Here is a 26225-nt window from a genome sequence, read left to right as displayed (position 1 = left end):
TAGGAATCTGACATCAGGATTGGAGGAAGACTTATCAATAATTTTCATCATGCTGATGACACACCTTGCATGCTAAAACTGAGGAGGACCTGAAGCATTTGCTGCAGAAGGTCAAGGGCTGCAACCTTCAATATGGACTGAAGCTCAACATCAAGAAAACAAAGATTCTCACCACTGGGCCAATTGGCAGCATCATGATAGATGGTAAAGAGATTGACATTGTTAACAGCTTCAGTTTGCTTGGCTCCACAATCAACACTCTTGGTACCAGCAGCCAGGAAATCAGAAGACAAATTGCATTGGGAAAATCTGCTGTCAGGGACCTCTCCAGGGTACTGAGGAGCAACAGTGTCAGTCTGGAGACTAAGGTGCACCTAATCCAGGTCATGGTCTTTACTCTTGCTTGCTATGGATCAGAAAGCTGGGCAATGACTAAAGATGATAGAAGGAGAATTGATGCCTTTAAGTTGTGGTGCTGGAGAAGAGTACTGAATATACCATGGACTTCTAGGAGAACAAATAGGTCATCCTAAAGAAATAAGGCTACTCCTTGGAGGCAAGGATTTTGAGGTTCCGTCTCACATACTTTGGTCATGTTGCAAGGAGGGACTACTGTTTGGAGAGGGACATCATGCTTGAAAGGGTGGAAGGTAAGTGCAAGAGAGGAAGACACTTGATGAGATGGATTGAATCAGTTACTGGGACTGGGATAATGGAGTAGGTGTGTCAGAGACAATAAGGTTGGGTCAAACCAGAGCAAAGCTCAGGTGACTCGATGGCACAAAACAACAAAAACATATACATACCTAAGCTGTAAGTTATTGTTTTGTGTCATCTAATCAACTACAACTTATAATAACCCTATGAACAATAGCTTCGCCCTATCTCAAGCAATTTTCAGTATCTCTGACACACCTTTCCCTATTGCCGCAGTCACTGTTGATCCATCTCATCTAGGGTCTTCCTCTCCTTCACTGACTCTCTACCCTTCCAAGAACTTGTCCCTCTTGGTAATGTACCCAAAGTATGTGAGAGAAGTTGCAAAGTCCTTGCCTCCCAGGAGCAACCTGGCTTCACCCTCTACAGAACAGAGCTTTTTTTCTTGGTAGTCCATGGTAGGTTCAATTCTCTTTTCCAGCAACACAACCCAAAGGCATCGGCTCTTTTTCTGTGATCCTTAGTCAATGTCCAGCTCTCAGATGCATAGCAATCTGTAAATCATTCTCCCAATACAACATCCTGGCAGAGGAGTGTTGTACATCTAACAGCAAAACAGACATATGAATATCCTTCATATACACTCCCTCATTTCACACAACCATCTTAAAAGTTATATATATATATACCGATGAGAAAACTGAAGCCCAGAGAGGTTGGGTAACTTACACAAGGCCACATAGCAGGTGTAGAACCAAAATTTAATTCCAGGATGGTTTGACTTCCAAAGTCAGCCTCCTTCCACTGAGGGCTGCACCACTCCCTCATGCTAATAGTGCAAAAAGCAGCATTCACACTAGTTCCTAACCTACTTCTATTCTCAGTGCCACAGGTAGGGCATGTCAAACAGAGCTGACCCCAGGAATAGAAGAGGACAATTGGGCTGCACAAGGTAAAAGGAGGGGAGCAATGCCTGACACTCTTAGAACTACCTGTCCACACATGTACACATATCACAGCTTGCAGGAGCCAGCAGGAATGAGGGCGCCCTTGCCTTTACAGTACGTGTGGAGTATTCATGTAGTCATGCGTGGAGCCCGTCAGAATCACAGCCAAGAGGGCCTGTCCAGAATACGTCATTCTGTTCAACCAGCAAACCATGAGCTGCATGAGAAACAGTCCTTTCTCTGAAGCAGCTCTCAGTCCATCAAAACCCAGCAGGGCTGGTGCTTCAACTGAGGGATACATAGGAGTAAGATTTAACTCAGCTTGAGTGAGAAGTTCAAGAAAGTTCTAATGCTCAGTGTGAATGTTGATGGATGAGCCGTCCTGTTGGGTGAAGGAGGCTGACACAGGGCAGGGTGTTCCAGACCCAGGGTGCAACAAGTTCAAAGGCAAAGCAGTTTTGGGGAACTCCAAGTTATTCACTATGGACAGAGCCTCAGCCAGGAACTTTGGTAAAGAGGGTCTTCTAAAGTCCTTTAAGCCAAGTTGGGAGGCTGTTCTCTATAGACTAGATCATGAGAATTATTAGTGCTGTAAGTAGTGGCATGACGTATCTGGAGCTGTATTGTACAAAGCCTATTCTGGGAGATGTGTTGTTCTAAATGATGTCCAGAGAGCAGCCCAGATATAGCCTTCTACATATCTCACAACAAAAACACAAAAATTCAAAACAGTCCTGAAAATTGAAACTGATAAGCAATCAAGGACCAGTATCTGAAAAAAAAACAAAATATTCACTTGCCCAAAACTTCAACCAGGAAAAGAAAAAAATCCACTCTTCTAAATAAAGATAGAAAAACACTACACTTTCCTGCTGCCCAGAGACCCAAACACCTCTAACAGCTAGCCAATTGCACAGCTGCCCATTTGTGGTGTATGTTCTGCTTTTTGAGGTAGCCAGAACTCTTCTTGAGTTCAATTTTCTATAACCAGATAAGATCACAACTCCAGGGACACAAAAGGAGAGAAAATAGGGAAGTCTGGCCCTTGGACTTAGCTTTGTGGATTGCAGCTGCAGCTTCTTGCCAGTAGGTCACCAGAGCTCTCTTAGACTTAGCATTCTTAAAGGGGAAGGAGCTCGGGGGTAAAGTGCTGAAGGGGATAGTGGCAAAGCAGGAGAACTGGAAGAGGAAGTCTGGTGGTGATGTGGGACGTGGACCACAGTTCTTCACATCACTCCATAGATCCAGAGTGAAAGAGACCAGGCAACCAGAACAAGGAAGAAGGTCCACCTCTCTATGGGACAAGAAGGTAGAAAAAGAATGATAAATTAAATTTAAGTGAAAGAAACAATAACTCTAAGACCAGAAATTAATGATTTAAAACATTTTTTTTGTCATCCTGAACAAAAACTCAGCATCCAGCACATAACCCCATGTGAGGAGCTCACATCACCTCCTAGAAACCACTAATGAGCTTTCGTCTCTGTGTTTATTTATTTTAGATAAAAGTGGTAGCATGTAATTGTGGTGTTTACATGACTGACTTTACTCAGCAAAATGGTTTCAAGGTTCGGCTATGATGTAACAGGTATCAGGATTTCTTCTCCCCCCCCTTTATGGGTGAATACTTTCCATTGTATGTAAACATCATACTATTTGTCCATTTATCTGTTGATAGACCCTTGAGTTGTTTCCATCTTTTAGCTATTGTCAATAATACTGCAGTGAACACTGGTGTGTGAGTTTGAATCCCTGCTTACAGATCACTTGGGTATATGCCTAGGAGCAGAACTGCTGGTTCATATGGGAATTTTGCTTAACTATTTGATAACCACTAAGCTGTATTCCCGTGTGGCTGCACCATTTTAGATTTCCTTTAGTAATTCTAATTTTTCTACATCCTCGTCAGCACTTTTTTTCAGATTTTCTGGGAATAGCTATGTTTTGTTCTTGTCATGTACTCTTGAGCTTGCCGTAACCCATAGCGACCTCCTGCACAACAGATCAGATCCTGTGGGATCCTATGCCATCCTCACAGTGTGGAAGTCATTATGATCATCTCGCCAAACTCTTTGAGGGTCTTTTTTTTTTACCTTCTTTTTTTCCAAGCATGGTGTCCTTCTCTAGGGACTATCCCCCTGTATGGTCAGGATATTCAGGGCAGTATGGCCACATAGACATAATCAGTCTCAAACTTACTGCCATCAAATTAGAATCAACTCATTGCTGACCCTCCAGTGGGGTTTCCAAGCCTGAAGTCAAACAGGAGATGGCTATTTTTCTTCTGAGGAGTGGCTGGTAGACTGACATGGTCTGTGTGTTAGCAGCACAACTCTCTTCTGGTGACGGCGCCCTCTGGTGACTGTGCCAACAAAGCTTTCCAATAATCATCCTGTTCTTAAGTGCCATGGAATAGAGTATCCTATGAACAACAGATCTGAACCTTGCTCTATACTGGATCATCCCCACTATCTCTGACATGCTCAAGCCCATTGTTACAGTTATCCAGTTGTTGTTGTTGTTGTTGTAGTTTTGTGCATCAACTCAGAACCAAACCATAGCTGATTCTCCAGTTCATTTCCAGAGGCAGTAGATCACAGCGGAATAGATTGTCCATCCTTCTCCCGTGACCCACATGCTTTTGGGATTACATGGCAGTATCTTACAATAAACCACCAGAGCTCCCTGGTGGATGTGAAATGGTATTCCATTATGATTTTTACTTACATTTCCCAAATGACAAATGACACTGAGCATCTTTTCATGTACTTACTGACCATTTTGTATATATTTGCTCAAAGAAAGATTTTTAAATTGGATTGCTTGTATTTTTTTTTTGGTTGTTGAGTTTTAAGAGTTCTTCACTTACTCTAAATACTAAGTTTTATCTGGCATATGGCTCCCAAATATGTCTTTTATACTATAGGTTGTCCTACTACTCAAAGTCTATGATTCATTTCAATTCTGTATCATGTATGAATCCTGTGGCTTACAGCTTAGCGCATTGTACTTACTCATTTAATCCTCTAGGATTAAATAACGCTCTGTGAAATAGGTATTGTTCTTATCCTCACAGCCCTTTTCAACACAGACACAAATGTCTAACGGAACAAAAAAGTACTTAAACTAATGAAGATGGAAGTAGAATATTTTGAACAAACTGATAACAAAAGAAAAACTGAAAACACCAACCAAAAGATTCTGGGCCCAAACATTGGAGAATTTTACTAAACTTTCATAGAATAATTTATATTAATTCCTTTCAAACTATTTCAGAAGATTGAAAAGGGAAAACTATTCCTGAATTTGTTTTATGAAGCAAGCATATCCCTGAGGTCAAGACCAAGCCAGGTCACAAGAGGGAATCAGTAGAGTCATTGTACCAAAAAGAATTGGCTGATTCGGAAACATTTCAAGAAGTAGCATGTAATCAAGAACCAACTGGGGGAATCTTCTGTCAGGAACCTCGACAGAGTACTGAAGAGCATTGATGTCAGTTTAGAGACTAAAGTGCTCCCGATGCAGGCCACAGTCTCCACAATTACTTGCTGTACTTCAGAGTGCTGGACAATGACTAAAGATGATAGAAGAACTGATGCCTTTGAGTTGTGGTGCTAGAGAAGAATAATGAATATACCATGGACTGCTAAGAAAACAAACAAGTTCAACCTAAAGAGAGTGAAACCAGGCTGCTCCTTGGAGGCAAAGATTCTGAAGTTTCATCTGACATATTTTGGACATGTTGCAAGGAGGGACCAGTCCCTGGAGAAGGACATCATGCTTGGAAGGATGGAGGGACAGTGCAAGAGAGGAAGACCCTCGATGAAATGGATTGACTCAACGACTGGGGTAGGTGTGTCAGAGACAATGACATTTGGCTCAAGATAGAGAAGGCTCAAGATATGAGTCGGAACTGACTTGACAGCACTTAAAAACAACAACAATGTTAATGAAGGAAGAAGTTTGAGCTAGTCTGAAAACATTAGCCAAAAAATGAAGCCCATAGGAATCAATGGGATATCAATTGTTTGACATGTTTCAACAAACGTATGCAGCACTAGACATGCTCACCAAATGGTGCCAAGGAATTTGGCCAACTGCCTGGAGGAAATCCAGATTTGTTTCCTTTCCCAAGAAAGATGATCCAATAGAATGTGAAAATTAGCAAATATTAATATTACATGCAAGTAAAACCTTGTTGAAAATTATTTAAAAATTATTAGAACAGTATATAGAGGACTGCCAGAAGTTCAAACTGGATTTAGAAGAGGCCATAGTACCAGGGATCTCATTACTAATGTTAGATAGACCTTGGCTGAAGGCAGAGGGTAGTAAATATGCCATAAAGTGCAAAAAGAACAAACAAATATTTCTTGGAGAAAGTGCAGTCAGGGTGCTCCTTAAAGGCAAGAAGAAAAAAATTTAGTCTCATATATATGTTGTAAGGAGGGGGCGTTCTTTAGAAAAAAATATCAGGTTTTGAAAGGTGAAGGGTCAGCGAAGGAGGGAAAGGGCATCAAAGAGATAGACACAGTGACTGTAGAAATGGACTCAAGTATGTCAGAGATGAGGAGGACGGCATAGGACAGGGCAAGATACAGATCGTAGGATTGCTATGAGTCATACTCAACCACACCTAACAACATCAACAACAGTAAAATCCCTAGTAAGCAGAAATGCAAATATCCTCAACAAAATCCTAGGCAATATAATTTAATAGTAGATATTTAAAAATTATCATGATCAAGTGGGATTAATACCAACTACACAAGGATCACCACTCTTGGGAATGGGAACTAATACGGATCTCTTTCAGTCAGCCCAGCAGGAAGCTGTCCTCCACATTCCTTGGCACAGACAGGTGAGCATGTGCAGGCTGCATCTGTTAATCAAAACATGTCATCTGGTATCTACCAATTTCTGGGGCCTTATTTTTTTCCAATGCCTTTAGTACAGCTTGAACTTCTTCCTTCATTATCATTGGCTCTTTGGGGTTTTGTTTTATCATTAGCTCTTGATCATATGGTACTTCCTGAAATATCTCAGTATTAGTCAATTCTTTTTGGTATAGTGACTCTGTGTTTCTTCTATCTTCTCTTGATGTCTGCAGCGTCATTTAAGATTTTGCAAACAGCATCTCTCAATATTGAAACTCGAGACTTGATTTGTTTCAGTTCTTTCAGCTGGAAAAATATTAAATAAGTTCTTCCCTTTTCATTCTCCAATTCACTATTTGTTCTTAGTCTCAAGAAAGATGATTCAACATAAAGTGGAAATTACTGAACAATATCATTAGTATCATTTGAAAGCAAAATATAGCTGAAGATCATCCAAAACTGTCTAGAACCATACACTGACAGAGAAGTTCAAGCTGGATTTAGAGGACATATCATTGCTGCCATCAGATGGATCCTGACTGAAAGCAAAGAATATCAAAAGAATATATATTGGTGCTTTATTGATTATGCAAAGGCATTTGACGATATGGGTCATAACAAATTATGGCTAATGTTAAGAATAATGGGAATCCCAGGACACATAATTATACTGTTACAAAACCAGTTACAAAACCAAGAAGCTCTTGTCCGAACAGTGAAAGGTAACACTGCATGGTTTATAATCAAGAAATATATGTGTCGGGGCTGTACCCTTTCTCTGTATGTATTCAATCTATATTTTGATAAAATCATCTGAGAGGTTTGGCTCTATCAAGAACAATGTGGCATCAAGATTGGAGGAAGACTCACCAACAAACTTTATTATGCAGATGACACAACATGCTGAAATTGAGAACTTTAAATGCTTGCTACAGAAGATAAAAAACTGCAGCCTTCAATATGGATAATATCTCAACATCAGGAAAACTAAGATCCTCACCACTGGGCCAAAAGGCAACATCACGATAGAGAAAGATTGAAACTATCAATGACTTCATCTTACTTAGATCCACAATCAACACCCTTGGCACTAACAGTCAGGAGATCAGGAGAAGTATTACATAGGGGAAGGGTACTATCAGGGACTTTTCCAAATAAATGAGAACAATGATGTCAGTTTGAAAACGAAGGTGCACCTGATTCAGGCTATGGTATTTTCAATCACTTGCTATGCCTCTGAGAACTAGACAATGAATAAGGGTGACTGAAGAATAATTGATGTCTTTGAGCTGTGATGGTGGAGAAGAGTACTGAATATCCTGTGGACTGCTAAAAGAATAGATATGTCTTAAAGAAAGTGCAGCCAGAAAGTTCCTTGTAGGTGAAGCTTGCAAAGCTTCATCTCACTTACTTTGGGCACATTATTAGGGAAGACTATTCCTTGGAAAGGGACATCATGCTTGGAAAGATGGAGAGTCATCAAAATAGAAGAAGACTCTCAACAATCTAGATCGACACAGTGACTGCAACAATGGGTTGGTTCACAAATATCAGAGATGAAGAGGATAGCCCAAGATAGGACAAGGTTCATCCCCAATTTTCATAGTGTTGCTATGAGTCATAGTATGTGATATCTAACAATTATGTGCTATGCATCAGAAAGCTGGACAATGACCAGGGATGACAGAAGAATTGATGTCTTTGAGCTGTGGTGCTGGGGAAGAGTATTGAATATGCCATGGACCGCTAAGAAAACAATCTCTTCCTGGAGAGGGTAAAACCAGGCTGCTTCTTGGAGGCAAGGATTATGAAGCTCTGTCTGACATACCATGGGCATGTTTCAAGGAGGGACCAGTCCTTGGAAAGGGACATTATGCTTGGGAGGGTGGAGGGACAGTGCAAGAGAGGAAGACCCTCAATGAGGTGGATAGATTCAGTGACTGGGGTAATGGGGGTGGGTGTGTCAGAAACAATAAAGTTGGCTCAGGATAGAGCAGGGTTCAGGGCTATTGTAGTAAGGGTTGCTATGAGTCATAGACGACTTGACCACACATAACAACAAACAACAAGAACAGCATACAAAGATGGTTTGATGTTAGAAAAGCAATCCATATAATCTACTACATAAATGTTTAAAAGGATAAAAACCTACAGAATCATATCAATCAATGCAGAAGGGTATTTGGTAAATACCAACACTTATTCCTCATAAAAATTCTCAGCAAAATTGAAGGGAAAGTTCTTAACATAATTAAGGGCATCTATGCAAACCAACTGTCAATGTTATTATCAATGGAGAGAAACTGATAGCATTCCCCTTGTGAATAGGAATTAGACAAGGATGTCCTCTACCCCTACTCCTTTTCAATATTTTATTGGAAGTTTTAGCCAGGGTAATAAGAAAAATAAGTGAAAGATATCTATAAGGTGAAAGTAAAACTATTCCTATTTACAGATGATGTGATCTTAGACATAGAAAATTCCAGAAGACTCAGTAAGAAAACTACTGGACCTAATTTAAAGACTCAGCAGAGTGGTAGGGTATAAGACCAAAATCCAAAAATTAGTACACTTTCTCAAAACCAACAATATTATTTGCAACAGCTACTTATTGGTAAGGATTTGTTCTGCCAAGCCAAAAACATAAAGTTTGAATCCACCAGCCACTTTGTGGGAGAAAGATGGGAATCCCCTCCTGTGCGATTTATGGCTTCTGAAAACCTGCTGGAGGGTCAGCTATGGGTCAGTTTTTACTTGACAGTAAACAACATCATCATCAATGAAGAACGCATTCCTTAAAACAATCAGCCACAGAAGATTTAAAAAAATAGCATTTGCCCAGGAATATAGTTCAGTAGTCAGGGATAGGAAAGAAGGATGAATCGAAAAGGTAAACAAAGATGAAGTGGGGAAAAAAGTTGTTACAGTGTGAGGTTTGTCATCAATGTCATAAAACATAATGTGTAAAAACTGTTGAGCAGAAATTCAATTTGTCCTGTAAACTTTCACTCAAATCTCAAGAAAAAGTTAAAGAAGGGGAGAAAGATGATTTAATAGTGATGACTGAAAATTATTTCTCCTTTTAAAGGTGAGAAAACTGAAGCCCAGAGAGAGTTTAAAGCAACTTGTCCAAGGTCATAAAGTAGCTGAGAGGGGAGGCGGCCAGAATTAAAGCTCAGCAGTTTGGTGTCAGGACCCAGATTGTTTGCTACTTCACTGACTCACCTTGTCAGATGTCCCTACTTCCGTTCTACTCCCTACACAGTTCCTGGAAAAATGTTTCTCATGCTACAAGAGTTCATTCCGCAACTTGTGTGGAACCTCTGCCTGTTTGATGACATTGAAAACAAAGATGACTCCTATTGTGCCTTAGCACTTGCCAGTGATGGACAAACCTTGAGAGCTGGGAACACAGTGCCAGGAAAATCGCTGAACAAAAAGTCTTTGTATTTTGTCAGTAGAAGCAGAGTTGTGAAGGGCAGTTTGCTATGCAGGTTTTTTGCCAAGAAACTTGCATAATGATTTTCTACATCTTTAAAGACCTTAACTCATTCAGGTTTTTCAGTGGGTAAAAATATATTTTTTAAAAAATATATATATAATATATATATTTGCATATATATATATAATATATGTATAATATATATGCAAATGGGAGAGATGGTCCTTCCCTTAGCATCTCTCATCATATTTTGTCAATGGACTGCTGAGGTTTCTCTAATAACTATGCATAAACATTCAGAATAATCTTTGTGTCTTCAACTATATAAAAATATAGACAAAAATGTGCTTGTTTATGAAATGCACCAAACTATTAACAGTAGTTATCTCTGGGCATCATTTTTTGGGGGATGAAGGTGGTACTTTTTCAAATTTTCTGCAATAGACAGATGTAGAAATCTTTAAATATATGGCAATTTAAAAGCTAGCTTAGTATTTTTAAAAAAACAAAACACCAAATTAACTGCCATTGAGTCCATTTTAGCTCATAGCAGTACTGTAGTTAAAGGTTTACAAATTTTTATGTAATTATGTAATTGCAATTATATCAAATATATATATAGTAAAAGACCAAGTAAAATTGTTTATGGTTTGTTGTGGGTATTTTTTTTTCTGAATGTAAAGCAATGTGCTTTCTTTCTATTTCTTGATGTTTTCTGGTTTTTCTATATTGAGCATTATATTGGTCAGTATTCTTGATTATAATCATAAGCAATGACAATTGATTCTGGCTATCAGAAGAAAAGGATTTGCTGGAAGGGGATTAGAGAGTTCCCAGAATTCCCAGGAAATGGGGAAGACCAGTCAAGGTCCAAGCACAGGAATAGTTTGTTCAGGAGACTGCCAGCCATCGGCACTATCACCTGGGGTCTCAAAATCCCACTGCTGCCATCACCAGCCCTCTCACTAACTGTCCCTGTGCCTGTGTCACTCTCTTAAGGTTCATATTTCTGGGCAGCAGCATCTGAATCACCAGCATCAGTCATGTGCTCACTTTCAAACTGCCAAAGGACAGGGAGCACTGGCTGGTTTGGAACTGGGCTTCTCCATAGACTCACATGATAGGGATCCTCCCCAAAGGCAGGGTGTTCAAAGGTGAGGCAGCTTGGAAAAGATACATGCCCATCACACATAGGCATTATTATCTGCAATCTCGCAAAGCAATGTGCAGAACTGGTCTAATAAATACACACATCCCCTAAGTAGGCCTTGCTTTTGCAGTGGGGAGAGGGGGGAGAACCAAATCAACAAGTTTAACTTCCTTCCTTTCCTCTCCCCACCCCCGCCTCCATCCTCCCTTTCTTTGTGTCACATGATGTAGATCAGAATGCATTTTATAACTTCACAGAGTTATGAAACAGGGTTTACTGGGGGAAGTTATAAACCAGGGTCAGTAAGAGAAGGCACACGTGCCCCATCCTCCCATCATTCTCCAGGCAGGTGTGGGGAGGGGAAGTGTGTGGGGGCAGACAGTGGATTTTATTTTCTGGGGAGGGACCTCACCCTAGTTTCACTCTCTTTCTTGTAGGACAAATGTACAAACAGCTTTGCCAGTGGGGATAAAATTAGGCTACTTGAGCACTAAGCATTAGGGATTTGAGTGCCAGGAGTTACCCAATAAGGCTAATTTTCCACTCCAAGTGGGTGGAAGGGGTCAGCGAAGGAGAATATGAGTCATGATGCCCAGATCTTGGCCCGAGTAAGAGGCCGGGTGTGCTAATGAGGAATCCCATTTGGGACATACTGAACCAGAATCACCTATGACAAGCTCAGGGGCGGTGTTATACACTCTCATAGAAGCGCGTGGCACAAGGTGGTATTGTTTGTCCCGTCTGCAATTGAATTAACAATTGTGCAGGTATTGTTTCGTCTCTGCTCCATGTTGCAAGCTCCCCATGGCCATGTCTATTGTCTCATCATTTCACTGCTTTGTTCCCAGTTCAGCACAGGGTCAAGCACAGAGTAGTGACTGCATGCTGAAGGAATAAATGAATCAACGTGGACCTATGCAGCAGGCAGTTGGATAGAAGGGTGCGGAATTGAAAGGCCTGACTGAGCTGAATCCAGGAGCGGTTCACACTTAAGTACTAATTGAATTCAAGGGACTGTGTCAGATGAGCCAGGCAGGTTGAGACAATCAAAAGGCCTGGGCTACAGGACTGGGAAACACCAACAACCAACAGAGCCAAGGAAGAGGAGCAGCCAGGTAGCTAAGAGGACAGTGTTCTGGAAGTGAAGAAATGAGAGAGTTTTAAGTACGGAAAAGTCAAATGTAGCTGAGATGATAAATGCTAACATTTACAAAGCAGTCATATGCTTGGTACATTCTGATGGCTCCAGTATATTGTTGGCTCCCCTTTGAGCCAATCACTGTCTCAGGGTGACCTCTTGTAGAGCAAAATCAGACCATTGTGATCCTTAGGATTTTCATAGACTGACTTTTGGGGCATAGATTGCCAGAGCTTTCTTCCTAGTCTTTAGTCTGGAATTATCATTGAAATACTAACATGAAAGCTTCCACTGATAAAGAGAACGGTTCTCTTAGAAGAGTCTTATGCAACAGGTGTGATAATCATCACCGTTCCCTCTCTAAGAAGAGGATACTGATGCCCTGAGAGGTCACCTAATTAATAAGTTATCAAAAAGTCAAAGTCATTGCCATGGAATTGGAACCAACTCATAGCTGACCTTTCAGTGGGTTTTTAGAGGAAAGGGAAGATTTCCCATTTTTCTTCCACAGACTGGCTGGTGGATTCAAACCTCCTACCTTTGGGTTGGCAGGGCTACTCCTCACTCCAAAGCTGCATGTTAAACCCAGGCTGTCAGATCCTGGAATCTGCTCTTAACTGTTATAGATGCTGCTTCAGAGAAGAGGGAAAAGGTCACTGGTAACCTTGGCAAAACGGAGGGGTGAGCCCATGCCACAGGAATTAGAAGAGAGAGAGTAATACCAGAGAGGCAGGTCCTCGCCACTTAAGGTGCAGCTCTATCAGCATCATCTGGGAGCCTGTTACAAATACCAAACCTCAGCCCGGAGCTGACCTTCTGAATTACACTATGCATTTTAACAAGATTCCCCAGATGATCTCTGTGCATAGTAATGTCTAAGAAAGGCTGGATGACTCTTTCAAGAACTTTGGTTTAGAGATGAAAAAGAGAAGAAGAAGGGGGGAAAAAACCAACCCAAAACCAACCCCTAAGTAAGAGGTTTTTTAAATATAGGACAGAAGAGACTTCTGCATATTTATAAGCTTCCAGCAAGCAGTTCAAATCCTGGCAGCACATTAGAGCCACCTGGGGTGCTTTGAAACCCCGACAGAGAATCTAGAAGAACACGTCTGTGTGGCCAAGGTAATTCTAGTGTATGGGAAATAGAGACTTACCCACCAGTAAGGAAAGACATAAAGGTGCAGGCACCAGGGAATGGCAGCGCAAAGTAAGCCTCCAGAGAGATGGGAAAGGATGGTGTGAAGATGAGGAAATATAAGAGAGATGTGTGGAGAAGAGGGTGAGCAGAAAGAGGAAAGCAAAGAGAACTAGGGCTTTGTAGTTCAACGAGCTGCTGAGAATTAGCCATTCCATTCCAAATACACTGAGTTAGAATCTACCTTTTAACAGATATTGTGAATACATACCTTGTTGTTGTTATGGGCCATCAAGTGAGAACTGACTCATTGCTGACCTTCTAGGAGGTTTTCCAGAGTCTGTAAGCAACATGAAAGGAGATTGCTTATCTTTCTCCTGTGGAGCAGCTGATGGATTAGAACAGCTTGCTTTTGGGCTACCTGTGCAACTCCTTACCATTAGGCCACCAGAACTCCAATGGCATATTGGAACTTATTTATCGCTAAAAAGTTGGAACCAACTCATAGCTGACCCTCCAGTGAGTTTTCAGAAGCTGTGAATTGCATGGGAGGAGATTGCCCATCTTTCTTCCAAGGAGCAGCTGGGGGATTCAAACCACCTGATTTTGGGAACGCAGCCACTTTGCCCATTAGTCCATTCGGGCTCCCTGTTAACCGAAGGAGTGGGGCCTCTCTAGATGTGAGTGGCTCCCAGGAGGCAAATGGGCGATCTCCTCTCAGGGAATTTACAGCTTCGGAAAACCCTATAGGGTTAGTTATGAGTCGGTTCTGATTCAACGGCAATGAGTTTGAGTTTTTAAGTTTATACAGGAGCTCAGGTGGTGTTGTACGTGACTATCAGACTGCTAACTGACACGTTGGCAGAGAATCCACCAGCAGTCTGGGAGAGGAAGATGGGCAGACTGCTTCCATAAAGAGTTACAGGCTCAGAAACCTAGTGGCAGGTCACTACGAATTAGAACCCTCTCAACCAAGGTTGTACAAAACAACATCACAGGCAACTCATCGGCACATAACAACAGTAACATACTATCACAGGTTTGGAAGCAGGAGTGGCATCCACTTACCAAATAACACGGCTCCGGAAACTTTCTGAACTTTGGTAAATGTTGATAATTGAAGAGGGGCTTCAGGCCTTTTCTTCATACCGTTAACTATGAGTCGTCCTCGACTCAAAGGCAATCAACAACAGAAGTGGGTTTCTTTGGGGCTTATGAATGTATTAAAATCACCTGGAGATCTTGTTAAACTGTAGATTCTGATTCGTATGCCTTGAGTGGAAATGAAAATTCTCAGTAGGGAGTTGAACCAGAATGAACCAATTCAAATCCCTGGAAAGAATAAAATTTGTAGGGGGTGGGTCCATCAAGGAGATGGATAGACACTTGAAGGGAATCATATCTGATAATTATACTTTTTCTTGCTTTTAAAAAAAATAACTAGAACATGGGACGACATGAATGACACTTTAATGAAAATGATACAGTCAGTGTGGAAGATACTTTGGCAGTTCCTCAAAAAGTTAAACATAGAACTAGCATATGCTCCAGCATTCCTCAAAGACTAAAAAAGCAGGGACTCAAGCAAATGTTTCTACTGCAGCGTTCACAGCAGCATTATGCACGATGGTGAATCCACTAATACTGACTAGCTGAATGCTTGAAGAGCTCCTAGGCAAGTGTGTATGTACGCTCTGATACCTTGGTTGATTCACAACCACATGACCCTCCATTGGGTTTCTGACCATCTTTCTGATCATAGATGCAGCAGGTTGAGTCGAATTTGGTTGGACAACTTGGTTTAAATGAATAAATGAGAAAGGCTTGCTGAGAGGACTTGTGGAAGGCGATTGGCACTGATGGCTTAGTGGTAAGGAAGTGCTGAGCATTCTCCTGCCTTGGATTTTACTGACCCCGAAAAACCGCCAGAGGGTCAGCCCGCCAGAGGGTCAGCCCACCAGAGGGTCAGCTATGACTTGGTTGGGCTAGATAGCCCTAACAGCTACAGGAAGAGGAAGACAAGTGGGAGACTGAGCTGATTAAGGGGAAACCAATGGGTTTAAGAACCTGATCCAGGTGGGAGTGTAGGATCGGTAGTGGCAGGAAAGACAGCAAGCTGAGGCAGAGCAGAGGCAGTTTAACGTGTACCGAGTGTGGTTTCTACAGTACAAGTACAACCCCTCCTCTGTGGTTTTCGGACAGTTGCTTAGTTTTTCCTCAAGCCTTTATCTCTATTTCTATCAGTAAAACGATGTTGATAAACGCATGACCTTTCTCCACACTTTGAGGAAGGGATTAAAACAGTAAATGGGTGCAAAGAGTTTGATAATGAGTGTTCATCCCTACAATTAATACACGATCAGGGGAAGATTGTGAAAAGCTATAATGTAAAGAGACTTTCTGTAATCGATGTACATGTTGGTCCAGAGTATAGATTTGCCCCAAATCACACACCTACACAAACTTTTCTACACCTTGACTTGTGTGGAGAAACCTAGTGTCTGGCACAATAAAACTCAAACCCGGTGCTGTGGAATCGGAACTGACTCATAGCGGACCCTCTCGCAGTTTTCAGTGAAGTAAACCGCACAGGAAAACATTTTTCTCCAGTGGAGCGGCTGTTGGATTCGAACAGTCAGAGAGGCGATGGATTTAGGTTAGCAGAGTAACTCCCTAAAGACTACACTTTCACAGCTCCCTCTAGAACAATATGTTTTCCATTAATATTTGTTGAGATTTCCCAAACCTTACTCTTCTGGTGACAAGGTGGAGTGGGAAAGATTAATGTCTCATTTTTAGGGAAGAATGAACCAATGAGGAAGCTATGTAGACTGACATGGAAAACGCAGCTCATCAGAAAATGAATGGGCCTGCTTCACCTGAACCTCAATTCCTCTACGTCCAAGGACGGACGGAGGCCAAGTAATGGCTCTAAAGCTTCGTCCCTTTAAGAGGTGTGGCCTCGCTGCAGTCGCCGCACAGTAATTGGCTGGAGCAGCCAGCTCTGCCCGGTGGGCGGGACTCCGTTGCCTGGGAGCTGTGCAGGGGCCTTAGGGGAACTGCGGCGGCTGCGCAGAGGAGTGAGGCGCTGCTGGGGTCGGGGGTGAGCGACGGCGCTGGGGGCTTCGGGGAGCGCCGCGCAGGCAGTGCAGTTCCCAGCCGGGAGGCCCCGCCGCCATTGCTGCCACGCTCGGTGAGCGCAGCCCGGCTCGCCGAGCAGGATCTCAGCGGGCCATCAGCACGATGGGCCAGTGCGGCATCACCTCCTCCAAGACTGTGCTAGTCTTTCTCAACCTCATCTTCTGGGTGAGCAGGACCGGCGGGCGGGGAAGGACGAGCGGGGGGCCCCGGGAAGGCCTCGGCGTGGGCTCCTGCGGGTCGGGGCCTGGCGCTGCGGGGCCCCGCAGCAGAGGCGCGGGGAGGACCAGGGCCCGGCGCGGCTTTGCGAGGCCCCTCTTAGGCCCGGACGAAGGCCCCGGGCATGGGGGGCGGTGTAGGGACACCCTCGGGAGCTTCCCCCCCCTTGGAGGCCTCGGGTCTGGACCGGTGCCCGGGCTGCTGGCCCCGTGCCAGGTGCTCCGCTGAGCGAGCCCCCATCTCTCCTTCCAGAGCAGCTTGTTGGGAGTGAGCTCCCATTGCAGATTCTTTGAGGACATCAGACTCGAAATAGGATATTCCCCAAAGGGCCAGGCTCTGCTTCTTTTGTCAGGGCCTAGAACCCCGCAGGTCCGCTGGCAGCCCCGAGGCATGTGAGCAAACGCGGCAGATATGCGGGGACGCTACCGAGGCAGGGATGAGGGGTTTTCACTTTTAAGAACTCCTTGTGCATAGAGAACTGGTTGGTCATCAGCCCAGACGACGGAAGGACTCCAACTTTAGAATCCTTTGACCAAGAAATGTCAAAATGTCAAACCATTTGCTTTGTTGTTGGGCGTGGATAGCCAGAGGTTCTAAACCTTGGTTAAATACGATTCAAATGTCACAAGATTTTGAAAGCAGTGAGTTAACATTCAATAATAAGTGCCTTATACATTTTCTCTGTGCATGTTCCTAAAGAAAGGGGCATTTTTGTAACTTTTCCATCTTAGTCCGGGTCTTTAGCGGACCAGAGACTTTTGTAATCACCTATGTTATGCCTATCAGTTTCCGCCCTCAAGTCTTTCTGGACCTTGCTCCCAAATAAAGCATTTCCTCCATCACATCACTTTCTTTGATTAAAAGAATAAACACTCCCCAAAAAATACAGCCCAAGACGACAACCCAACGTAAGCCATAGAATGAGGTTCAACATCCTTCACCTGATATTGGAACTTAAGTCCTGCATATGGGGAAAAGGAAAGGAAGTTGCCATTCTTTACCCCTCATTTCCTTCTATTGCTTCCCTAAACAGAAATCTCTGGACAGTTCCTAGAATACTCTGAACTTTCCCACTACGTATTTTTCATGTATTCACTCATCCTCAGGGATCCTCCATTCAACCATACCTTCTTCACACAAATCTCATGTGGAGAGAATCCCTTTCCTTCTTAACACTGTCTGTATCAAAGTATGAAACTTCTCATCCTGACTGCTGTAGCACAGAGGAGGGTTGTATAGAACAAGATTCTTACTACACACCTGTACTGCTGTGTTGTTAGGTGTCATCATGTTGATTACAGTTCATAGGAGAACAACAGACCTGAACCTTGCTCTGTCCTGTAGCATTCTCACCATCTCTGCCGTGCTCCAGTTCATTGTCACAGTCACTATGTCAGTACATCTTGTTGAGTCCATCACTGACCCTCCACCTTTCCCAACTGGGTGTCCCCTTCCAAATATAAGCCCCTCCTGGTAACATACTCAAAGTACGTGAGAAAGTTTCATTCTCCTTGCCTCTTAAGAAGTGCCTTGGTTGCACTTCTTCCAGAACATCCTTTTTTGTTCTTTTGGCAGTCTGTGGAATAATTCAGTGCTCTTCTTCAGCATCGCAAGTCAAAGGTATCAGTTCTTCTTTTGTCATCCTTGTTAGTCCTTTAAGGTATTTATGGTGAGATAGAGAGTCCTTCCTAACTGGTATTTAGTGACATTGGTGTTACTATGACTTCTTTTCCAATTAGAACAGTTTTTTACATTTTTTAGGCCTTATTAAAGAGGAAACCATTTTCAAAGATACCCAAATGAGAAGTGTAAGAATCTCTGTTAAATAATGAAGTCCTCAAGGGTATTCTGCCTTTACAGTTCCTTTTGATTTTGGGGCATAATGACTCAATTTTGAAGAGTAACATATGTACTGTCAGATGGGTTCTACATTGTACAAGGTGAAGGACTAGATATAGCAATAATAAGTATATTAGAAGTACAGGAATCATTTTCTTTAAATAATTTTTGTTATGTGCCATTGAGTCCTTTTCATTTACTCTTAAATGTCAGTTATTTCTAAGTAGTCATGTGTCTGTGTAAATTGTGTTATGTGCCATTGGTTGTACTTTTACACAAACGTTAGTGAAGGTTTGTTACTCTTCACCTGTGGTTATCATCAAAATTGAAGTCAAAGGTGTTGTAAAAATACCTTTTATCTGGGTTAGTAGGATAGTAAAGCTTTTGTGGGCACTGAATGCATATTTAAACAAGTGAAGTATAGTTATAATTTATATGTAGTTAGCTATAACGAACAAAGGAACGGTTTTCCCTTGTCAGGTAGGTAAGGTTGTGTCTTTTCAGGTATTCAAAAGGAGCAAACAATTGAAATATAATAGTGATGATCATAGCAGTGTTAACTAATGTTCTAGTGCTTGCTCCATGCCCAACACTTCATGCTGAACACTTTAATTGGAGTGTTCTAACAGTAACCCCATCTGGCAGAGACTGTTGTTATACTTATTTTATAGACAGGGGCAATAGGTTTTACTGAGTTTAAAGTAGCACACCCAAGGTGTGGCAGGGCCTTTATTGAAAAGCCATATGTCCCACATGCTGGAATTACGAGGTTGGAGCAAAGGTGAGTTCAGAAGATTTGGAGAGAGAATGAACTTGGCAATGAGGTTGAAGTCTGTTTCTCCAGAGCATGTTACTTTTATCAGTGGTTAGGACTTGCACTAGCGTTTAAATGACACCAGTTTTTCAAAATTAGTTCGCAGTGAGAAAACATATGTTAACCCAAACAGATGTTAACCAGAAAAAAACCCCACAACCACTCCCTAAGAATTTGCAGTATATTCTATAAGTGTATTTTCATATAATATCTTGAGATCTGTAAGTTGAAGAAAAAACATTCTCTACACAGAGAATATCAGAAGTTCATCTTGATTCCCTTTGGCAAGTTTAGTAAAAACTTTTAAACTCTGTTACACAGACAGTTAACTATCAGATGGCAATGGCTGATTATAGATAAGTGTTACAGTTAATTGCTTTGGCAAGATCTTTAAACTATACTTTTGAAACAAAATATTTTGATATCCTGGATTAATTGACAGTTCTATGAGCTGCAACATGGAAGTAAATAATAAACTTGAAATACTCGAGTTAAACATTGAATGATCAAATAACAAGTGTGTTGATTGTTTTGACTTGTCTGAGTTGCAGCCTAAGACACAGACTAAAAAGAGGCAACAGACATTTGCAAGATCTTGAAGATTATCTATACAGAAACAGAGAGTACTTCCCCGAATTCAAGAATACTAGGGCTTGTTGCTTGAATATTGTGGACAAATAAAGAAAGGATGTACAATTTTAATGTCTTTTTATGGAATGGTGTAACTTTAAAAGCAAGAATATTTCTGGTAGACCTGCAGTGATTTCCAGAAGAGGGATAAGAAGGAGTATTTAAGATATATGACTCCCTTTTGGTTTGTTGCTTTTTTAAAATTTATTATTAATTTCAATGAAAATTTACAGAGACTGTGGATTTCCATTCATTCATTGTTGCACTCTTCTCCCCTCCAAACCCTATGACTTCGTTTTTAATGTTATTGGAATAAAAAGCCTCTAGCCTTTCTACTCCAAATGCTTTGATGCTCTAGTCTATAGTGTATTGTGCCTCCTATACAGCTTATTAAAAGGCTGCATGGGAGAAAGATGAGCGATCTCCTCTCCTTGTGATTTATAGCCTCGGAAATCAATGGAGGGCTGCCATGAGTTGGAATTAAGTCGATGGCACTGGGTAACCTTTCTGTAGGGAGTCCGTCTTAGATTCCTAAGTGGTGCAAACATTTAAGTGTTCTAGCCAATAGATTGGTGGTTTGAACCCGTTCACAGGTGCGTCAAATGATCGATTTGGTCGTCTGCTTGAGAAAGTTTGCGGCTTTTTGGAATAATTCTACTCTGCACACATTCCATTGTCATGAGGCAGGATATTGGCTCCTAGCAAGGAGCCTTTGTACCATGTTGTTATGTTTGTTATCTTTGTACCATGTGTACCATGTTCTTATGTGCCATCGAATCATAAGCAATTTGTCACTGACCCTCCAGTAGGCTTTCAGAGGCTATAAGTAACAGGGAACAGATTTACCCATCTTTCTCCCTCAGAGCAGCTGGTGAATTCTAATCACCTGCCTTTGGGTTGGCAGCACGACTCTGTATCACTTGGCCACCTGAGCACCCTTTTTGTATCACAGTCAGACAAGATTCTCAATTTGGTGGATCTGAATTTGTCTGGCCTTAGGCCTTGCTTAAATCAGTATTTTCAAATTAATTGTTGTACAACTTGCCTTTTTTTTTTTTTTTCTACTCCAGGAGGAAAACCAATGTGCTATTATTTGTTTTAATTTCATATTTGTGTCACTCATTAATTTACCTCAGATGTGTTTTAAGCATCATTCTCTAGACTGGGAGAAAAAGGGAAAGGTCCACACTTGGAGAGTTTACAGGCCGATGTAACTGGTTCAGCTGCTGCTCTTCATACCTCTGGATGATAGTAACACTGTGGAGTAGCACATAGCACAAGAAAATTCAGCACCTTTTAAACACCTTTAAAAGCACCTTCAATATGTGGCACATTCACTCATCATCTTTTATTCATAAGTAAATAACAGGAGCCCTGGCAGCATGGTGCATTAGTGTTGCCATATTACCAAAAGTTCAGTAGTTCAAGCCCACACCAGCCACTCTTCAAGAGAAAGATGGGCAGTCTCCTTCCATACAGATTTATATAGCCTCAGTGATAGATTGCCATTATGAGTCACAACTGACTTAACAGCAGTGTTTGTTTTTCCTGGGGTAATGAAGGAATTGGAAAATAACTGATAACTACAGATTGTGTTTGAAATAAAAATGTAACCTTTAAAATGTATCCTTCGATTAAAAAGGAAAAAAAGAGACTTTTCATGTGATACTCCTCTCTGTATAAATGAAAAAGGCTTTGTTAAACAAACACGATCAAAGTGTTTGAGGCTTTGTCCACTTAGTGTGCCTGTGTTGATGGTGCAATGATGAAAAAGCCAATGAAGATACCCATTCTTACACAACTTAGGTGGAGGAGGAAGAGAGACAATTAAAAACAAAAAGTCACATAGTAATGTGTTACGTAGAGAATGGAAAATACAGGCTGTGATAAGCAGAGTTAGGGAACTATCATGATGTAGTCTGTAGGGAGTTGCATTGCTAACCCAAAGTCTGGTCCTCTCTAAGGGTTTGGGGCCACCAGCAACTTGAGTGGAGAGAGCTGGACAGTCACCTCCCATGCAGTTTACAGCCTCTGAAATCCACTGGAGTTGGAGCCATCTTGACAGCAGGAAGTTGCCTTTGAGTTGATAGAGTAATTGGGTGACTCTTAAGTTGGCAAAAGAAGGCTGCTTCATGGATATTAAATCTAATCTGTAATATAAAAGGAGCTGGTTTGAGGACACATTTTCAAAGCAAGAAACATGCTTACCTAAACTCGGCATGTTCAAATGAATAAAAGAAGGTCTAATTATACCTTCATATTCTTGTTTAAAAAAATAAAAGTTTATTTCAAGTTGTTTTCCCAGTTGTTGCTTATTTTTTATTATTCAGCATATCTACCACATTTGAGTAACATAATACTTCTAAACCTAGCCTTCGTTTGATATCCTGGAATTTGTTTCCCTACCTCCTGTGTCTGTCATCATGAATGAATGTTTTGATAGACTATGTCACTGGAACACACCTTAAGCTGACAGATTTTTTTTTCCATAGTTTCAAAATTCACTTGAAAAAAAACATAAAAAGCTAATTGTCGGTAAGCAAGTTTTGTTATATTCCTAGGAGACACATCAAGTTTCTGTAGCAACAATCTCTAAGTTAATTTTTAATTTGTATTTGACAATAAATAAAAATATTTCCTGTCTTAATACATTCTCAGTCGTCTGTCCATTGAACAAATGTCTTGTGGCTCTGAGTAATCATTAACCAAAAGCACTCATAACATTGGAGACTTGGAGTCATCAGCATGACCATATACAAAATAGCCTCTGTAGTTGTAATTTAAAGAATAGGTAGTTTACTAGCTCTCTAGAATATTTATCCTACTTTGGAATATGTTAATGTACTTGATTGTATAAAACCCAGCTCAGTTAGGGGGAGGGGGTTTTGCAGAGAATTTATACTTACATAAAATGAATATGCCCTAAAGAATCATTCTTTCATTAAACTCTTGTTGATTATCTACTCTTGTTTCTCGGGAATACAAAGACTAAAAAAATTACAGTCTGACAGTTAATAGGGTGGGAGAGTGGAGAGACAAAGTCTTAATTCTTTGTTGAATTTCATTTCCCCCAATTCTTAAAAATCACACTCCTGGGCACCTTCAAGTATGACCTCCTCTGCTCTCCTCCCTTCTCATGTAATCATTTGACAGTGTGCTGGTGTTTCTGTTGTTGCTGGGTGCCATCAGGTTAACTAAAACTCAGCAATCTATGAACCTTGTGAACATGAACATCTATGAACATGTGAACCTTGCACCATCCTGCACCATCCTCAGCATCTCTGCTGGGCTCAAGCTTCTTGTTACTGTCACTGTGTCAGTCCATCTCCTTGAAGGACGGCCTCTCTTTTGCTGACCTTCTGCCTTTCTCAGCATGATGTCTTTTTCCAGGGTCTGACCCTTCTTGATAATACGACCAGAGTATGAGATGAAATTTCACTCTCCTTGCCTCTATAGAGCTTCCTGGTTGCACTTCCTCCAAGACAGACTGACTTATTCTTTTTTATTTTTAAATTTATTTATTTTACTATACTAGTTTATTTACAAAATTCAAATACATTGTTTTTCAGACCAGGTTTTTCCAATTTCCCTCACCCCCCCAATCAAATTGTACAACCCTGTGATTAATCCCCCTACCCCCGCTCATCCTAATCCTTCTGATTCCACCCTCCCCCTGTCTTGGGTCTTCATGTTTATTCTACAATAATGCTTTTATACAATATTTGTCCTTGTGGGTCTGAGTTGGGTAACTCAGCGTAATGTTCTCCATTCCCTCCCAAGCTAGGTAATAATTTACAAAATCATTGCTCCTGCGTGCTGTGTACTATTCCATTGTGTGAAAGTACCATATTTCTTAATCCATTCAATGGTGGTTGGACATCTGGACTATTTCCATGTTTGTGCGAAGGTGAATCACACTGTTGTGAACATTGGTGTATGAGTCTTTCTTTGTGCCTCAATTCTCATTTTCTCATTTTCCAAGGAGTGGAATAGCTTGGTCATATGGAATTTCTATGTTCAGCTTTTTGAGGCAGCGTCAAACTGCCTTCCAGAATGGTTGTACCATTTTTACAATCTCACCAACAATGTACCAGAGTTCATTTCTGGCCACATCCTTTCCAACATTTATTACTTGCTGCCCTGTTAAACTTTGCCAGTGTTATTGGCGTGAGATGGTACCTCATTGTGGTTTTGATTTCATCTCTCTTATTGTCAGTGATTTGAAGCATTTCTTCATGTGTCTGTACTCCTGGTCCTCCACAAGAAAAAGACTGATAACTCAATTACAAAATGGGCAAAAGACATGGAAAGAATTTTCACAGAGGAAGATATTCAAATGGCAAACAGATACATGAAGAAATGCACCTTTTTCTTATAGTCTAGCTTCTCATATTATTTGCTCAGCATTGAATAGATATTGAGAAATGATACAACCCTGACACTTTTTTTTTCTTTTTAAACCTTACAGAGTCAGTAGGTGAAGGGAAAAAGTTGTTTGCATTTATGTATTTCTGTTTTATCTACTAAAAAGTTTATAGTAAAAGTTGACTTTATCTTATGTTATTGCAGCCTAGACGCATAATTTAAGCATGGACACACTCTAAATTAATTACACAACTTATTCACCCCATGGCCCACTCTTTTACTATTAAAATGAAGTGTGAGTACTAGAAAATTTATGTTTACTTAAAGGGATTTTGGAAGAAAAATGTGTGGCAGTCTGCTTCTGAGAGAGCCTGCCGTTAAAAACCCTGTGGTGCGCAGTTGTGTACTTAACACGTGGAGTCACCCTGAGTCAGTGCCAACTCAGCATCAACTGGTGTAGGTGCTGGGGGAGAGTGGAAGCAGATGGACTAAGAAAATGCATGCCATGATACCATGCTTCTCGGATGACCCCTGCAGTCTGAAAACACCCATTCCCTTGCAGTTACAACAGTTTGACTGTAGCATTGATTTCTCTCTATTTATTGCAACCTGAACTTTAGAATCTTTCAACTGTTAGTTATAAATTATATTAAATAGAACAGCTTTGTTCACCTGGAGAGGCAATGAATGTAAAAAAGCAAGGCAGAAAAAGTGAAAATAAGTTGGATTAAGGAACATGACTGTTAAAATGTCATCAGAATAAAAGCAATTTAAAAGGATTGAAATATTTCTGCTTTCAGGTTAATGAAAAAATAATGACAATGATAGGATAAACATGGGTGATTGGCGGAGGTGCTTGAGACTTGGGACTTGGAACTGAAGAGAGATCTATTTCATGGTTAAAAACACACTGGAAAGGAATTTGTTTTGGAGAGAACAATTTTGGATAGTATTTTAAATACTCATTTTCTGATTATATAAGTGCAATAAAACCTGTGAGAACCAGAATTTCCTGTGACTTCCCTGTCCTTCCAGACCTCTGTGTTCCACCTTTGACAGGATGCACTGTTATTACTATTACAAGTTTTAGTGGGAAATATTGGTATTTTCCTTCTCTGACAGGTTTCTGCCTTATACAATTTCCACCTTTAATAAGCTTTTATTTTTGTAAAATTTTTTAAATTTTAATTGAAATTTTAATGAAAGTTTATAGAGAACTTGGATTTGCATTCATTCATTGTTGCACATTTGCCTCCTGACCCCCCAGTTCACTTTTCTCTTTGAAAAAAATTATTTCATTGTTGCACACCGTAAATCCACTTTGCTGTGAAGCTCTTATTCTGGGCTGTTGTCATGCAAATAATACCTAATCATATATTCCCTTTCAATAGTTCTTTCCCTCATCTGTTTCAATGCAGTGTACATTATTTATCCCCTCTTTTCTGAGTATACCCCCAACCCCCATGTCAGTCCTGTTTTATAACAGTGGCATTATGCAGTATTTGTCATTTTGTGACTGAGATATTTCATTCAGCATAATGTCCTCCAGAGTCACCCATTCTGTGTAATATTTCATGAGTTCCTTCTTTTTCAGTGCTGCTTAATATTCCATTGTGTGAATATACCACAGCTTCTCTATCCACTCGTTTGCTGATGGACACTTGGATTGTTTCTATCTCTTTGCTGTGGTCAACAATGCAGCAGTAAACATGTGTACATCATAAGCTTTTCTATAGTGTATTTCTTTTGAAAGAAAACATTTTAAAGTGTTTTTAAAAACCTCTGAACACAAAATTAACTGACATCACTCATAATCCCACCACTTAAGTATCAACCAATATTAATATTTTGAAATATATTTTTAAGTGTTGTAT

At 40.9% G+C, this 26225-nt stretch overlaps 1 protein-coding gene across 3 annotated transcripts in view; it reads left to right on the top strand.

Moving 5' to 3' along the window:
- The first annotated feature begins 16371 nt into the window (after window positions 1-16371).
- Window positions 16372-26225, top strand: part of TSPAN3 (tetraspanin 3) — a 40219-nt gene continuing 30365 nt past the window's right edge. For 2 of the 3 annotated variants that reach the window (XM_006888279.1, XM_006888278.1), the window contains exon 1: window positions 16442-16652. In XM_006888279.1, coding sequence (XP_006888341.1) covers window positions 16590-16652 — 63 coding nt within the window. In that variant the 5' untranslated portion in view covers window positions 16442-16589. Of the gene's footprint in view, window positions 16653-26225 lie in introns of all 3 variants that reach the window. The other variant, XM_006888277.1, reaches the window with a different exon arrangement.

The sequence above is a fragment of the Elephantulus edwardii genome, unplaced genomic scaffold (genome assembly GCF_000299155.1).
Source record: "Elephantulus edwardii isolate Elephantulus edwardi_28Jun2011 unplaced genomic scaffold, EleEdw1.0 scaffold00066, whole genome shotgun sequence".
NCBI classification, from domain to species: Eukaryota; Metazoa; Chordata; class Mammalia; order Macroscelidea; family Macroscelididae; genus Elephantulus; species Elephantulus edwardii.
Note: the sequence above shows the minus strand (reverse complement) of the source record. Positions and strands in the feature narration are given on the sequence as shown.